Source organism: Somniosus microcephalus, chromosome 23 (assembly GCF_052327205.1).
Source record: "Somniosus microcephalus isolate GS21.2 chromosome 23, FLI_Smic_1.0, whole genome shotgun sequence".
NCBI classification, from domain to species: Eukaryota; Metazoa; Chordata; class Chondrichthyes; order Squaliformes; family Somniosidae; genus Somniosus; species Somniosus microcephalus.
In genome coordinates, this window is record NC_141009.1 from 72,771,876 (window position 1) to 72,788,592 (window position 16,717).

At 59.3% G+C, this 16,717-nt stretch overlaps 1 protein-coding gene across 1 annotated transcript in view; it reads left to right on the top strand.

Annotated features, from left to right (window-relative positions):
- The window catches only part of LOC147101959 (rab-like protein 6), a 175,639-nt gene extending 159,395 nt beyond the window's left edge, over positions 1–16,244 (top strand). The window contains 3 exon segments of the mRNA XM_085965164.1: positions 15,742–15,901; positions 15,904–15,964; positions 15,967–16,244. Coding sequence (XP_085821290.1) covers positions 15,742–15,901; positions 15,904–15,964; positions 15,967–16,244 — 499 coding nt within the window.
- The last annotated feature ends 473 nt before the right edge of the window (positions 16,245–16,717 follow it).

Genomic DNA, 16,717 nt, shown 5'->3' on the forward strand with positions numbered 1-16,717 from the left:
TCCATGAACCTGGAGATGGGGAGGAATAGTCTTAAGGGGGGGGGGGGTGGTCCCAGGTTTTGTGGGGGGTGGGGGGGGGTGGTCCCAGGTTTTGCGGGGGGGGGGGATGGTCCCAGGTTTTGTGGGGGGGGTGTGGTCCCACGTTTTGGGGGGGGGGGGATGGTCCCGGGTTTTGGGGGGGGGGATGGGCCCGGGGTTTGGGGGGGGGGTGTGGTGGTCCCGGGTTTGGGGGGGGGGGAGATGGTCCCGGGTTTTGGGGGGGGGGGATGGTCCCGGGTTTTGGGGGGGGGGGGGATGGTCCCGGGTTTTGGGGGGGGGGGGGATGGTCCCGGGTTTTGGGGGGGGGGGGATGGTCCCGGGTTTTGGGGGGGGGGGGATGGTCCCGGGTTTTGGGGGGGGGGATGGTCCCGGGTTTTGGGGGGGGGGGGGGATGGTCCCGGGTTTGGGGGGGGGGAGGGGGGGGATGGTCCCAGGTTTGTGGGGGGGGAGGGGGGTGGATGGTCCAGGTTTGGGGGGGGGGGGGGAGGGGTTGGATGGTCCCAGGTTTTTGGGGGGGGAGGGGTTGGATGGTCCCAGGTTTTTTGGGGAGGGGGTGGATGGTCCCAGGTTTGGGGAGGGGGTGGATGGTCCCAGGTTTGGGGAGGGGGTGGATGGTCCCAGGTTTGGGGAGGGGGTGGATGGTCCCAGGTTTGGGGGGGGGAGGGGGTGGATGGTCCCAGGTTTGGGGGGGGGAGGGGGGTGGATGGTCCCAGGTTTGTGGGGGGAGGGGGGTGGTCCCAAGTTTCGGGGGGGGGGGGTGGGGGTGGTCCCAGGTTTGGGGGGGTGGGGGGTGGATGGTCCCCAGGTTTGGGGGGGAGGGGGTGGTCCCAGGTTTGGGGGGGTGGGGGGTGGTCCCAGGTTTGGGGGGGGGGTGGTCCCAGGTTTGGGGGGGGTGGGGGTGGATGGTCCCAGGTTTGGGGGGGGGGTGGGTGGTCCCAGGTTTGGGGGGGGTGGGGGTGGATGGTCCCAGGTTTGGGGGGGGAGGGGGTGGATGGTCCCAGGTTTGGGGGGGGGGAGGGGGTGGATGGTTCCAGGTTTGGGGGGGGAGGGGGTGGATGGTCCCAGGTTAGGGGGTGGATGGTCCCAGGTTTGGGGGGGGAGAGGGGTGGATGGTCCCAGGTTTGGGGGGGAGGGGGTGGATGGTCCCAAGTTTGGGGGGGAGGGTGTGGATGGTCCCAAGTTTGGGGGGGGGGAGGGGGTGAATGGTCCCAGGTTTGGGGGGGTGGGGGGGTGGTCCCAGGTTTGTGGGGGTGGATGGTCCCAGGTTTGGGGGGGGTGGGGGGTGGTCCCAGGTTTGGGGGGGAGGGGGTGGATGGTCCCAGGTTTGGAGGGGGGGGAGGGGGTGGATGGTCCCAGGTTTGGGGGGGGGAGGGGGTGGATGGTCCCAGGTTTGGGGGGGGAGGGGGTGGATGGTCCCAGGTTTGGGGGGGGTGGGGGGTGGTCCCAAGTTTGGGGGGGGGGAGGGGGTGAATGGTCCCAGGTTTGGGGGGGTGGGGGGGTGGTCCCAGGTTTGGGGGGGAGGGGGTGGATGGTCCCAAGTTTGGGGGGGGGGAGGGGGTGAATGGTCCCAGGTTTGGGGGGGGTGGTCCCAGGTTTGGGGGGGTGGGGGTGGATGGTCCCAGGTTTGGGGGGGTGGGGGGTGAATGGTCCCAGGTTTGGGGGGGTGGGGGGTGGTCCCAGGTTTGGGGGGGTGGGGGTGAATGGTCCCAGGTTTGGGGGGGTGGGGGTGAATGGTCCCAGGTTTGGGGGGTGGGGGGGGGGGTGGTCCCAGGTTTGGGGGGGTGGGGGTGGATGGTCCCAGGTTTGGGGGGGGTGGGGGTGGATGGTCCCAGGTTTGGGGGGGGTGGGGGTGGATGGTCCCAGGTTTGGGGGGGTGGGGGTGGATGGTCCCAGGTTTGGGGGGGGTGGGGGTGGATGGTCCCAGGTTTGGGGGGGTGGGGGTGGATGGTCCCAGGTTTGGGGGGGGTGGGGGTGGATGGTCCCAGGTTTGGGGGGGTGGGGGTGGATGGTCCCAGGTTTGGGGGGGGTGGGGGTGGATGGTCCCAGGTTTGGGGGGGTGGGGGGTGGTCCCAGGTTTGGGGGGGTGGGGGGTGGTCCCAGGTTTGGGGGGGTGGGGGTGGATGGTCCCAGGTTTGGGGGGGGTGGGGGTGGATGGTCCCAGGTTTGGGGGGGGTGGGGGTGGATGGTCCCAGGTTTGGGGGGGGTGGGGGTGGATGGTCCCAGGTTTGGGGGGGTGGGGGTGGATGGTCCCAGGTTTGGGGGGGGTGGGGGTGGATGGTCCCAGGTTTGGGGGGGGTGGGGGTGGATGGTCCCAGGTTTGGGGGGGTGGGGGATGGTCCCAGGTTTGGGGGGGGTGGGGGTGAATGGTCCCAGGTTTGGGGGGGTGGGGGTGAATGGTCCCAGGTTTGGGGGGGTGGGGGTGGATGGTCCCAGGTTTGGGGGGGTGGGGGGTGGATGGTCCCAGGTTTGGGGGGGTGGGGGTGGTCCCAGGTTTGGGGGGGTGGGGGTGGTCCCAGGTTTGGGGGGGGGTGGGGGTGGATGGTCCCAGGTTTGGGGGGGTGGGGGGCAGGAGATGGTCTAAGGTTTGGTGCAGCGAACGTTCAGGGGTACCGGAGGGATGTGTTGAATGGATTTTTCTTGTCCTTGACGTTAATGTTATATTTCTTCGATAAGGAAACATAATTAGCAGTCGGTCGCCGTGTGAGGCAATGCGCCCCTGCGTTGACTGACAGTGGATATGCGGATGCTCAGTGAGAGCCAAAAATGATCAGTTATCCCCTGTAAGCGAAGGCTCGTGTCCCTGACATTGAATCCGTAGTGTCTGGGTTCTAATTTATTTATTTGAAGCCATTGTAATGTTTGATGAGAGGCTCCAGGAGATTAGTTTTCCAATCGGCAGTCACCTTTCAGCACTGCAGTCGGCTGCAATCCTGTCGCACTGTGGGGACACCGAGGTTCTCGGCCGGAGCTTAGCACCCTGAGCTGATTGAGGCTCCATAGCCTTACCCTTGCACAAGGGGGAGCTCTCCAGTTTAGCCCCCAACAGCTTGTCAATGTCCTGCACATTTTCTAAGGAGACCAGCCTGCATTTTGATTAGGAATTTGGAGCTGCTGGGAAGGCAATCCCTGTCACGTGTTAAATTGTAACTCTTTGTCACTTCTTCTGTTATGTGATTGACCAGGTGGGTGGAATCGTCACAAGTACTTTTCAAGCTAGTCGATAGTTTCAACGAAATGCTCAGATCAGTGAATGTTCCTGTCAATGTAACAAGCTGCAAAGCCACGTGGAATTTCTCTAGATTGACTTGCCTTTTGCCGTTCTGTATCAGAGGTAGAATTTTGATCTCATTTTCCGTGTTATTTTGATGGGAGTCGGCGAATTCCCTCCCGAGCTAATGTGAATTGGAACGCCCGCGTGTGAGGTTCGAGTTAGGGAATGTAATACACGACTACTTCGTGACCCAGTGCACAATGGAAGCTCACACAACTTGATACTAAGTGACTCCAAGGGCAGAGGTCGCATACAGGCTTAACACAAACATCCCTGAAGCTATTTCTCACAGGTTGCTAAGAGAGATAAGGAATGAGATTTGTGAAGTGCCAGAAATCACCCTGGTAAAAGCCATTGAATGCTGGGGAGATCCCACTGCATTGGAAAGAACTACTATACAGCTCATTTAATGTAGAAAAACATCCCAAGGTACTTTACAGAGGGAGAAAAAACACAAAAGAGAATGGATGCCAGAGTGGAATAGTGGAAGAAGTGACCAAAAGCTTGGTCTGAAAAGATGGGTTTTGAAGGTGGCGAGATGGAGGAGTTCAGGGAGAGAGTTTGAGAGTAGGACCGAGGCAGCTGAAGACTTTGTCACCAATCATGAGGCGAAGAGAGGGGGAGATGCACAGCAGGCCAGTGTCAGAGGGCGAAGCAGATACAAGGCTGAGGGACATTGCAGAGGAAGGGTGAGGTGAGAAATAGCTTCAGCGATGTTTGTGTTAAGCCAGTATGCGACCTCTGCCCTCGGAGTCACTTAGTATCAAGTCGTGCGAGCTTCCATTGTGCACTGGGTCACGAATTTGATGATGAGGACAGGGATTTTAAATTTCTTGTCTTAAAAAAATGCTCGTCCCCAGCTGCCCATTACCCCCTAACCTCACTGAGCTTTGACACATTGGAGTTTATGGAGAAATGAAGCATGCATAAGGGTTTTGGTTAGTGTGAGGGACGGGTGGGGTTAGAAGTAATCAGTATTGGTGATGGAGTGTTGGGATGTTGTGTTTTGAAGCTGAACTCTGGGTCTCACAGGATGGTAATGTTTGCATAGCCTGAACTATGAAAGGGGATGGAGTGAGTGGCGAGGGAGGGAGGTTTGTGGTGGGGCTCCAAATAATGGCTTCGGTCTTCATGATATGCATTTGCAGGAAATTATGACTAATCTGCTTAATGTCAGAGGAACAATATGCCAGCACAGAAGTGGTTGAGGGCAGTGATGGCGATCTAGAGCTAAATATCAACAGAAAACATCTGGAAGCGACTCTTGTGCCTCTGTATGATGCCACCAAAGGGCAGAGTGTAGGTGACGAAGAGAAGGGAGCTGAGGATAAAGCCTTGGGCAGCTCCGAGGTGCCTGTGTGGAGGCGGGAAGAGAAGCCATTGCTGGAGATGTTCTGTCTGAACTCGGAGTGGGACCATGTGAGGACAGTCAAATGGAGTTGGGACGACACAGGAGTGAGGATGAAGGAGAATGGCAACTTGGCCACATCAAATACTGGCGAAGGAGGGATAGCGCATCGTGGTCACAGTCACTGAGGATGTTTGGGGGTTCGGGTATGGGTGTCTCGCTGCAATGAACAGGGTGGAAGCCAGACTGAAGGGATTTAAAGAAAGAAAGAACTTTCCCATAAACAGCAATGTGATAATGAACAGATCATCTGTTTAGTGATGTTGGTTGAGGGATAAATATTGGCCAGGACACAACAACAACAACTTATATAGTGCTTTAACACAGTAAAGTGTCCCAAGCTGCTTATCAACAATATTTCACGCTGAGCCAGATAAGGAGATATTAAGACAGATACTTGGTCAAACAGGAAGGTTTTAAGGAGCGTCTTAAAGGAGGAGAGAGATGTGGAGAGGTTTGGGGGAGGAATTCCGGAGCTTAGGGCTTTGGCAGCTGAAGGCAAGGCCGATGGTGGAGCGATTAAAAGAGCGGATGTACATGAGGCCAGTATTGGAGGTGCGCAGAGATCTCGGCGGGTCGTAGGAGGTTACAGAGATAGGGAGGGTGAGGCCATGGAGGGGTTTGAAAACAAGGATGAGAATTTTTAAACTGAGGCGTTGCCGGATCGGGAGCCAATGCAGGTCAGCGAGCACAGGGGTGATGGGTGAACGGGACTGGGTGTGAGTTAGGACACGGGACAGCGAGCACAGGGGTGATGGGTGAACGGGACTGGGTGTGAGTTAGGACACGGGACAGCGAGCACAGGGGTGATGGGTGAACGGGACTGGGTGTGAGTTAGGACACGGGGCAGTGAGCACAGGGGGTGATGGGTGAACGGGACTGGGTGTGAGTTAGGACACGGGGCAGTGAGCACAGGGGGTGATGGGCGAACAGGACTTGGTGCGAGTTAGGACACGGGGCAGTGAGCACGGGGGTGATGGGTGAACGGGACTGGGTGTGAGTTAGGACACGGGGCAGTGAGCACAGGGGGTGATGAGTGAGCGGGACTGGGTGTGAGTTAGGACACGGGGCAGTGAGCACAGGGGGTGATGGGTGAACGGGACTGGGTGTGAGTTAGGACACGGGGCAGTGAGCACAGGGGGTGATGGGTGAACGGGACTGGGTGTGAGTTAGGACACGGGGCAGTGAGCACAGGGGGTGATGGGTGAACGGGACTGGGTGTGAGTTAGGACACGGGGCAGTGAGCACAGGGGGTGATGGGCGAACAGGACTTGGTGCGAGTTAGGACACGGGGCAGTGAGCACAGGGGGTGATGGGTGAACGGGACTGGGTGTGAGTTAGGACACGGGGCAGTGAGCACAGGGGGTGATGGGTGAACGGGACTGGGTGTGAGTTAGGACACGGGGCAGTGAGCACGGGGTGATGGGTGAACGGGACTGGGTGCGAGTTAGGACACGGGGCAGTGAGCACAGGGGGTGATGGGTGAACGGGACTGGGTGTGAGTTAGGACACGGGGCAGTGAGCACAGGGGGTGATGGGTGAACGGGACTGGGTGCGAGTTAGGACACGGGGCAGTGAGCACAGGGGGTGATGGGTGAACGGGACTGGGTGTGAGTTAGGACACGGGGCAGTGAGCACAGTGGGTGATGGGTGAACGGGACTGGGTGTGAGTTAGGACACGGGGCAGTTAGCACAGGAGTGATGGGTGAACGGGACTGGGTGTGAGTTAGGACACAGGGCAGTGAGCACAGGGGGTGATGGGTGAACGGGACTGGGTGTGAGTTAGGACACGGGGCAGTGAGCACAGGGGGTGATGGGTGAACGGGACTGGGTGTGAGTTAGGACACGGGGCAGTGAGCAAAGGGAGTGATGGGTGAATGGGACTTGGTGTGAGTTAGGACACGGGGCAGTGAGCACAGGGGGTGATGGGTGAACGGGACTGGGTGTGAGTTAGGACACGGGGCAGTGAGCACAGGGGGTGATGGGTGAACGGGACTGGGTGTGAGTTAGGACACGGGGCAGTGAGCACAGGGGGTGATGGATGAACGGGACTAGGTGTGAGTTAGGACACGGGGCAGTGAGCACGGGGGGGTGATGGGTGAACGGGACTGGGTGTGAGTTAGGACACGGGGCAGTGAGCACAGGGGGTGATGGGTGAACGGGACTGGGTGTGAGTTAGGACACGGGGCAGTGAGCACAGGGGGTGATGGGTGAACGGGACATGGTGTGAGTTAGGACACGGGGCAGTGAGCACGGGGTGATGGGTGAACGGGACTGGGTGCGAGTTAGGACACGGGGCAGTGAGCACAGGGGGTGATGGGTGAACGGGACTTGGTGTGAGTTAGGACACGGGGCAGTGAGCACAGGGGGTGATGGGTGAACGGGACTGGGTGTGAGTTAGGACACGGGGCAGTGAGCACGGGGTGATGGGTGAACGGGACTGGGTGTGAGTTAGGACACGGGGCAGTGAGCACAGGGGGTGATGGGTGAACGGGACTCGGTGTGAGTTAGGACACGGGGCAGTGAGCACAGGGGGTGATGGGTGAACGGGACTGGGTGTGAGTTAGGACACGGGGCAGTGAGCACAGTGGGTGATGGGTGAACGGTACTGGGTGTGAGTTAGGACACGGGGCAGTGAGCACAGGGGGTGATACGTGAACGGGACTGGGTGCGAGTTAGGACACGGGGTAGTGAGCACAGGGGGTGATGGGTGAACGGGACTCGGTGTGAGTTAGGACACGGGGCACTGAGCACAGGGGGTGATGGGTGAACGGGACTGGGTGTGAGTTAGGACACGGGGCACTGAGCACAGGGGGTGATGGGTGAATGGGACTGGGTGTGAGTTAGGACACGGGGCAGTGAGCACGGGGTGATGGGTGAACGGGACTGGGTGTGAGTTAGGACACGAGGCAGTGAGCACAGGGGTGATGGGTGAACGGGACTGGGTGTGAGTTAGGACACGGGGCAGTGAGCACAGGGGGTGATGGGTGAACGGGACTGGGTGTGAGTTAGGACACGGGGCAGTGAGCACAGCGGGGGGTGAACGAGACTGGGTGTGAGTTAGGACACGGGGCAGTGAGCACAGGGGGGGCGGTGAACGAGACTGGGTGTGAGTTAGGACACGGGGCAGTGAGCACAGGGGGTGATGGGTGAACCGGACTGGGTGTGAGTTAGGACACGGGGCAGTGAGCACAGGGGGTGATGGGTGAACGGGACTGGGTGCGAGTTAGGACACGGGGCAGTGAGCACAGGGGGTGATGGGTGAACGGGGCTCGGTGCGAGTTATGACACGGGGCAGTGAGCGCGGGGTGATGGGTGAACGAGACTGGGTGTGAGTTAGGACACGGGGCAGATAGCACAGGGGGTGATGGGTGAACAGGACTGGGTGTGAGTTAGGACACGGGGCAGTGAGCACAGGGGGTGATGGGTGAACAGGACTGGGTGTGAGTTAGGACACGGGGCAGTGAGCACGGGGTGATGGGTGAACGGGACTGGGTGTGAGTTAGGACACGGGGCAGTGAGCACGGGGTGATGCGTGAACGGGACTGGGTGTGAGTTAGGACACGGGGCAGTGAGTACAGGGGGTGATGGGTGAACAGGACTGGGTGTGAGTTAGGACACGGGGCAGTGAGTACAGGGGTGATGGGTGAACGGGACTGGGTGTGAGTTAGGACACGGGGCAGTGAGCACAGGGGGTGATGGGTGAACGGGACTTGGTGCGAGTTAGGACACGGGGCAGTGAGCACGGGGCGATGGGTGAATGGGACTGGGTGCCAGTTAGGACACGGGGCAGTGAGCACGGGGTGATGGGTGAACGGGACTGGGTGTGAGTTAGGACACGGGGCAGTGAGCACAGGGGATGATGGGTGAACGGGACTGGGTGTGAGTTAGGACACGGGGCAGTGAGCACAGGGGGTGATGGGTGAACGGGACTGGGGGTGATGGGTGAACGGGACTGGGTGTGAGTTAGGACACGGGGCAGTGAGCACAGGGGGCGATGGGTGAACGGGACTGGGTGTGAGTTAGGACACGGGGCAGTGAGCACAGGGGGTGATGGGTGAACGGGACTGGGTGTGAGTTAGGACACGGGGCAGTGAGCACGGGGCGATGGGTGAACGGGACTGGGTGTGAGTTAGGACACGGGGCAGTGAGCACAGGGTGTGATGGGTGAACGGGACTGGGTGTGAGTTAGGACACGGGGCAGTGAGCACGGGATGATGGCTGAACGGGACTGGGTGTGAGTTAGGACACGGGGCAGTGAGCACGGGGCGATGGGTGAATGGGACTGGGTGTGAGTTAGGACACGGGGCAGTGAGCACAGTGGGTGATGGGTGAACGGGACTGGGTGCGAGTTAGGACACGGGGGCAGTGAGCACGGGGTGATGGGTGAACGGGACTGGGTGTGAGTTAGGACACGGGGCAGTGAGCACAGGGGGTGATGGGTGAACGGGACTGGGTGTGAGTTCGGACATGGGGCAGTGAGCACAGGGGGTGATGGGTGAACGGGACTGGGTGTGAGTTAGGACACGGGGCAGTGAGCACAGGGGGTGATGGGTGAACGGGACTGGGTGTGAGTTAGGACACGGGGCAGTGAGCACAGGGGGTGATGGGTGAACGGGACTGGGTGTGAGTTAGGACACGGGGCAGTGAGCACAGGGGGTGATGGGTGAACGGGACTGGGTGTGAGTTAGGACACGGGGCAGTGAGCACAGGGGGTGATGGGTGAACGGGACTGGGTGTGAGTTAGGACACGGGGCAGTGAGCACAGGGGGTGATGGGTGAACGGGACTGGGTGTGAGTTAGGACACGGGGCAGTGAGCACAGGGGGTGATGGGTGAACGGGACTTGGTGCGAGTTAGGACACGGGGCAGTGAGCACAGGGGGTGATGGGTGAACGGGACTTGGTGCGAGTTAGGACATGGGGCAGTGAGCACAGGGGGGTGATGGGTGAACGGGACTGGGTGTGAGTTAGGACACGGGGCAGTGAGCACGGGGTGATGGGTGAACGGGACTTGGTGCGAGTTAGGACACGGGGCAGTGAGCACAGGGGGTGATGGGTGAACGGGACTGGGTGTGAGTTAGGACACGGGGCAGTGAGCACAGGGGGTGATGGGTGAACGGGACTTGGTGCGAGTTAGGACATGGGGCAGTGAGCACAGGGGGTGATGGGTGAGCGGGACTGGGTGTGAGTTAGGACACGGGGCAGTGAGCACAGGGGGTGATGGGTGAACGGGACTTGGTGTGAGTTAGGACACGGGGCAGTGAGCACGGGGTGATGCGTGAACGGGACTGGGTGTGAGTTAGGACACGGAGCAGTGAGTACAGGGGGTGATGGGTGAACAGGACTGGGTGTGAGTTAGGACACGGGGCAGTGAGTACAGGGGGTGATGGGTGAACGGGACTGGGTGTGAGTTAGGACACGGGGCAGTGAGCACAGGGGGTGATGGGTGAACGGGACTTGGTGCGAGTTAGGACACGGGGCAGTGAGCACGGGGCGATGGGTGAATGGGACTGGGTGCCAGTTAGGACACGGGGCAGTGAGCACGGGGTGATGGGTGAACGGGACTGGGTGTGAGTTAGGACACGGGGCAGTGAGCACAGGGGGTGATGGGTGAACGGGACTGGGTGTGAGTTAGGACACGGGGCAGTGAGCACAGGGGATGATGGGTGAACGGGACTGGGTGTGAGTTAGGACACGGGGCAGTGAGCACAGGGGGTGATGGGTGAACGGGACTGGGGGTGATGGGTGAACGGGACTGGGTGTGAGTTAGGACACGGGGCAGTGAGCACAGGGGGCGATGGGTGAACGGGACTGGGTGTGAGTTAGGACACGGGGCAGTGAGCACAGGGGGTGATGGGTGAACGGGACTGGGTGTGAGTTAGGACACGGGGCAGTGAGCACAGGGGGTGATGGGTGAACGGGACTTGGTGCGAGTTAGGACACGGGGCAGTGAGCACAGGGGGTGATGGGTGAACGGGACTTGGTGCGAGTTAGGACATGGGGCAGTGAGCACAGGGGGGTGATGGGTGAACGGGACTGGGTGTGAGTTAGGACACGGGGCAGTGAGCACGGGGTGATGGGTGAACGGGACTTGGTGCGAGTTAGGACACGGGGCAGTGAGCACAGGGGGTGATGGGTGAACGGGACTGGGTGTGAGTTAGGACACGGGGCAGTGAGCACAGGGGGTGATGGGTGAACGGGACTTGGTGCGAGTTAGGACATGGGGCAGTGAGCACAGGGGGTGATGGGTGAGCACAGGGGGTGATGGGTGAGCGGGACTGGGTGTGAGTTAGGACACGGGGCAGTGAGCACAGGGGGTGATGGGTGAACGGGACTTGGTGTGAGTTAGGACACGGGGCAGTGAGCACAGGGGGTGATGGGTGAACGGGACTTGGTGCGAGTTAGGACACGGGGCAGTGAGCACAGGGGGTGATGGGTGAACGGGACTGGGTGTGAGTTAGGACACGGGGCAGTGAGCACAGGGGGTGATGGGTGAACGGGACTTGGTGCGAGTTGGGACATGGGGCAGTGAGCACAGGGGGTGATGGGTGAGCGGGACTGGGTGTGAGTTAGGACACGGGGCAGCAGAGTTTTGGATGAGCTCAAGTTTATGCGGAGAACTCCCCTACTCTTTCTCCAATAGTGCCATGTGATCTTTCCACCCGAGAGGGCAGACAGGGCCTCAGTTTAACATCTCATCCGAAACCTGGCTCCCCTGACAGTGCAGCACTCCCTCAGTACTGCTGTGGGGTGTCAGCCTAGACTTTGTGCTCAAGTCTCTGATTCAGGCGAGAGTGCTACGAGCTGAGCCATGGCCGACACAAACAGGGTTTAGGGGGCGATGAGTGTGGAGGGAGAGGTGGTGATCTGTTCGATGGACCTTGGAGAGGATAGATGGGGAGAGGGTGTAACGGCAGTTTGAGAGGGTTAGTCATGTTGCCCAAGCAACGAGAGCCATGAACAAACTAACATGTCGCCCATATTCAGGTGACTGACTATTCAATTCCAGGAAACTACTGGTTACATCGGCACCAGGAAAAATAATGGAATAATTTATCAGGAGCAAATTCAGGGATTCTCCAAATGTGAACCTAGTAAATAGCAGCCAATATGGCCTCGGGCAAAGGACCTTTCTGACCAGTGGGCTGACTGTTTTAGAGCAGATGACACCTAGGATCTGGTTTATCTGGATTTACAGAAAGCCTTTTCCCACATTACAATAGTGATGATACTTCAAAAGTTCCTCATTGGCTGTGAAGCGCTTTGGGACGTGCTGAGGTTGTGAAAGGCGCTATAGAAATGCAAGTCCTCCTTCTTTATCTAAGTGCCTCAGAGTCGTCTTCTTAGGCGGAACCGAGGATGACTTGCTTCCACATTAAGGATGAGTTCGCAGGTGACTGACGAGTCCAATGCTGGACCTACAGTCTCCGTCACAGGTGGGCCAGATGGTGGTTGAAGGGGCGGGTGGGTGGGGTCCTTGGGTTGATGTGCGCTCCTTCCGCTGTCTGCGCTTGGCTTCCGCTTGCTCCCGTAAGCCTCAGAGTAAGCAGCTGATTAAGGTCAAAGCTGGGGGGAGACCAAGGTAAAAGCAGGAAATGGATAAATTGACAGAGAACAGGCAGCAGGTATTTGTTAGGGGGGGGGGGGGGAAATGCCTAACAATGCTTTCCTGGCCAACCTCCCAAACTCCAGCCTCCGGAATCTTCAGCTTCATCAAACCAGTGCTGCCCGTATCCTACCCTGCACCCAATCCCACTCGCCCAGCTCCCAATCCCACTCGCCCAGTTCCCAACCCCACTCGCCCAGCTCCCAATCCCACTCACCCAGCTCCCAATCCCACTCGCCCAGCTCCCAATCCCACTCACCCAATCCCACTCGCCCAATCCCACTCACCCATCACCCAATCCCACTCGCCCAGCTCCCAATCCCACTCGCCCAATCCCACTCGCCCAGCTCCCAATCCCACTCGCCCAATCCCACTCACCCATCACCCAATCCCACTCACCCAGCTCCCAATCCCACTCACCCAATCCCACTCACCCAATCCCACTCACCCATCGCCCAATCCCACTCACCCAGCTCCCAATCCCACTCGCCCATCGCCCAATCCCACTCGCCCAGCTCCCAATCCCACTCGCCCAATCCCACTCACCCATCGCCCAATCCCACTCACCCAGCTCCCAATCCCACTCACCCATCGCCCAATCCCACTCGCCCAGCTCCCAATCCCACTCTCCCAATCCCACTCACCCAATCCCACTCACCCAATCCCACTCACCCATCACCCAATCCCACTCACCCAGCTCCCAATCCCACTCACCCAGCTCCCAATCCCACTCACCCAGCTCCCAATCCCACTCACCCAGCTCCCAATCCCACTCACCCAATCCCACTCACCCATCGCCCAATCCCACTCACCCAGCTCCCAATCCCACTCACCCATCGCCCAATCCCACTCGCCCAGCTCCCAATCCCACTCACCCAGCTCCCAATCCCACTCACCCAGCACCCAATCCCACTCGCCTAGCTCCCAATCCCACTCGCCCAGCTCCCAATCCCACTCGCCCAGCTCCCAATCCCACTCACCCATCGCCCAATCCCACTCGCCCAGCTCCCAATCCCACTCACCCATCGCCCAATCCCACTCACCCAATCCCACTCACCCATCGCCCAATCCCACTCGCCCAGCTCCCAATCCCACTCACCCAGCTCCCAATCCCACTCACCCAGCTCCCAATCCCACTCGCCCAGCTCCCAATCCCACTCGCCCATCGCCCAATCCCACTCGCCCAGCTCCCAATCCCACTCACCCAGCTCCCAATCCCACTCACCCAGCTCCCAATCCCACTCACCCAACTCCCAACCCCACTCACCCAGCTCCCAATCCCACTCGCTGACCCACATCGACTCCTGGTCCCCCAACATCTCAAAATTCAATTCCCCTCATGGCCTTGCCCCTTCCTATTTCAATCGCTGGGTATGTTACAGATTTACCTGGATATCTGAGCAATGTTCTCTGCGATGTAGGGAGCCAGGGCTCGTCTACACGAGTAAACTGATCGTTGAAGCCGAAAATAGATGGAGAAAAAAAGAGTGACGAAACCCCAGAATTAACGAACAGCAAAAACATTCATGTTCAGGAAGAAGTGTTGGCCAGGATAGATGGATTTCTTTGTAGAGTCATGGAGCCTTTGACAAGCACCTCTAAGACCTAATCTGAAGGATGGCCCCTCCGAAAGTGCGGCGCTCCCTCAGTACTGACCCTCCGACAGTGCAGCGCTCCCTCACTACTGCCCCTCCGACAGTGCAGCACTCCCTCAGTACTGCCCCTCTGACAGTGCAGCAGTCCCTCAGCACTGCCCTTCCGACAGTGCAGCGTTCCCTCAGTACTGACCCTCTGACAGTGCTGCGCTCCCTCAGTACTGACCCTCCAACAGTGCAGCGTCCCTCAGTACTGCCCCCAACAGTCCAGTGTACGCTCAGTACTGCCCCTCTGACACTGCAGCACTCCCTCAGTACTGCCCCCTGACAGTAAAGCACTCCCTCAGCACTGCCGCTCTCACAGTGCAGGGCTCCCTCAGTATTGCCCCGCCGACAGTGCAGCACTCCTTCAGTACTGTCCCTCTGACAGTGTTGCAGTCCCTCAGTACTGCCCTTCCTACAGTACAGTACTCCCTCAGTACTGTTCCTCTGACAAGGCAGCACTCCCTCAGTACTGCCCCTCCGACAGTGCGGCACTCCCTCAGTACTGCCCCTCCGACAGTGCGGCACTCCCTCAGTACTGCCCCTCCGACAGTGCGGCACTCCCTCAGTACTGCCCCTCCGACAGTGCGGCACTCCCTCAGTACTGCCCCTCCGACAGTGCGGCACTCCCTCAGTACTGCCCCTCCGACAGTGCGGCACTCCCTCAGTACTGCCCCTCCGACAGTGCGGCACTCCCTCAGTACTGCCCCTCCGACAGTGCGGCACTCCCTCAGTACTGCCCCTCCGACAGTGCGGCACTCCCTCAGTACTGCCCCTCCGACAGTGCGGCACTCCCTCAGTACTGCCCCTCCGACAGTGCGGCACTCCCTCAGTACTGCCCCTCCGACAGTGCGGCACTCCCTCAGTACTGCCCCTCCGACAGTGCGGCACTCCCTCAGTACTGCCCCCTCCGACAGTGCGGCACTCCCTCAGTACTGCCCCTCCGACAGTGCGGCACTCCCTCAGTACTGCCCCTCCGACAGTGCGGCACTCCCTCAGTACTGCCCCTCCGACAGTGCGGCACTCCCTCAGTACTGCCCCTCCGACAGTGCGGCACTCCCTCAGTACTGCCCCTCCGACAGTGCGGCACTCCCTCAGTACTGCCCCTCCGACAGTGCGGCACTCCCTCAGTACTTGCGGCACTCCCTCAGTACTGCCCCTCCGACAGTGCAGCGCTCCCTCAGTACTGCCCCTCCGACAGTGCAGCGCTCCCTCAGTACTGCCCCTCCGACAGTGCGGCGCTCCCTCAGTACGGCCCCTCCGACAGTGCGGCACTCCCTCAGTACGGCCCCTCCGACAGTGCAGCACTCCCTCAGTACTGCACTGAAGTATCAGCCTGGAATATGGGCTCAAGTCTCTGGAGTGGGACTTGAATCCACAGACTTTTGACTCAGAGATGAGAGATTCAGAGCAGGTTCTGAATATCACATTCTGAAAACGTGCATTTTATCGAGTGAAGTTTAAAAAGAAACTTTCTGTCATAAAATAGATTGCTGATCTCTGACACCACCAGGATGGAGTGTTGCTTTCATTTATAGGCTACTGTAGAGGTATAGGTAGAATGTGAGCTGCTGGTTGAAGAGATGCGTTCTCATGTTGGAATTAATTTCCATGGATCCCAGGGGTCCCTCCATTATTGACTATTGAGTTCTGAGTCTTATATTCCCTGACGACAGGTCATTGACCTGAATGGTTAACTCTGTTTCCCTCTCCACAGATGCTGCCCGAGTATTTCTGGCATTTTCTGGTTTCATCTCAAGTTCCCTTTGTGTTTTGCAGATTTCTTGAGCTGATGGACACCAAGAATCGGGGCTTCAATTCTCCCTTAGCAACCAATGGCCAGAGCCCATCATCAGGGTCACAGTCACCTGTGGTACCCCCCAGCTCCGCTCCCACAGCCAATTCCAGCCCCGCAACTCCTCAACCTCCTGTCCCAGCACCCCCCCCACTCCATCAGCGTCCCCACCCCCTCCGTCAGTGTCTCCCCCTGCTGAGCCAGGCCCCGCCCTGAGATATCGCCCGCACCGCTCGGCACCCTCTCTCCTTCCACCAGCACCCTGGCTGCACCCGTCGCTCAGAAACGCAGCTTCATCTCGCGGCTCTTTGGGTCCTCCTCCACACCGGAAGCTTCTGCCACCAAGCCCGGTAAGGAACTGAGCGATTCCGGCAGTTTCATTGGTAAATCGAGAGAAACTAATTCTTCTGGTGGGGGGAGCAAGTGGGCTCGATCACAGCTAGAGCCAAGCAGAGCTAGGAGTGAATCAGGAACACTCGTCACCTAAAGGCCTGGGCATGCTGGGGGCAATTGAACATTTCTACACTGAGATCAATAGATTTTTGTGGGTAAAGGTATCGAGAGATGGAACTAAAGCGGGTAAATGGAGTTAAGGTACAGATCAGCCATGGCGGAACAGGCCCGAGGGGCTGAATGGCCTCCTCCTGTTCCTATGTTCCTCGTGGGAAGCGATTCAGTTACCGTGCAGTCACTGGTTTTAAATTTCCTCTCTTTACATTTAAAAAGCTGTGGAACAAAGCAGTCAGACTGACTGAAACATGTTCCCCAGCTTAGGTCAGGGTTAACATTTGATTCTCTATTCAGTTTACAAGAATGATTTTAAAGCCCCAGGTGTGATGCATTTATACTAGTGTCTCTCCTTCCCCTCCCTCGCCCCCCCTCCCTCGCCCCCCTCCCTCGTCCCCCTCCCTCGTCCCCCTCCCTCGCCCCCCCTCCCTCGCCCCCCCTCCCTCGCCCCCC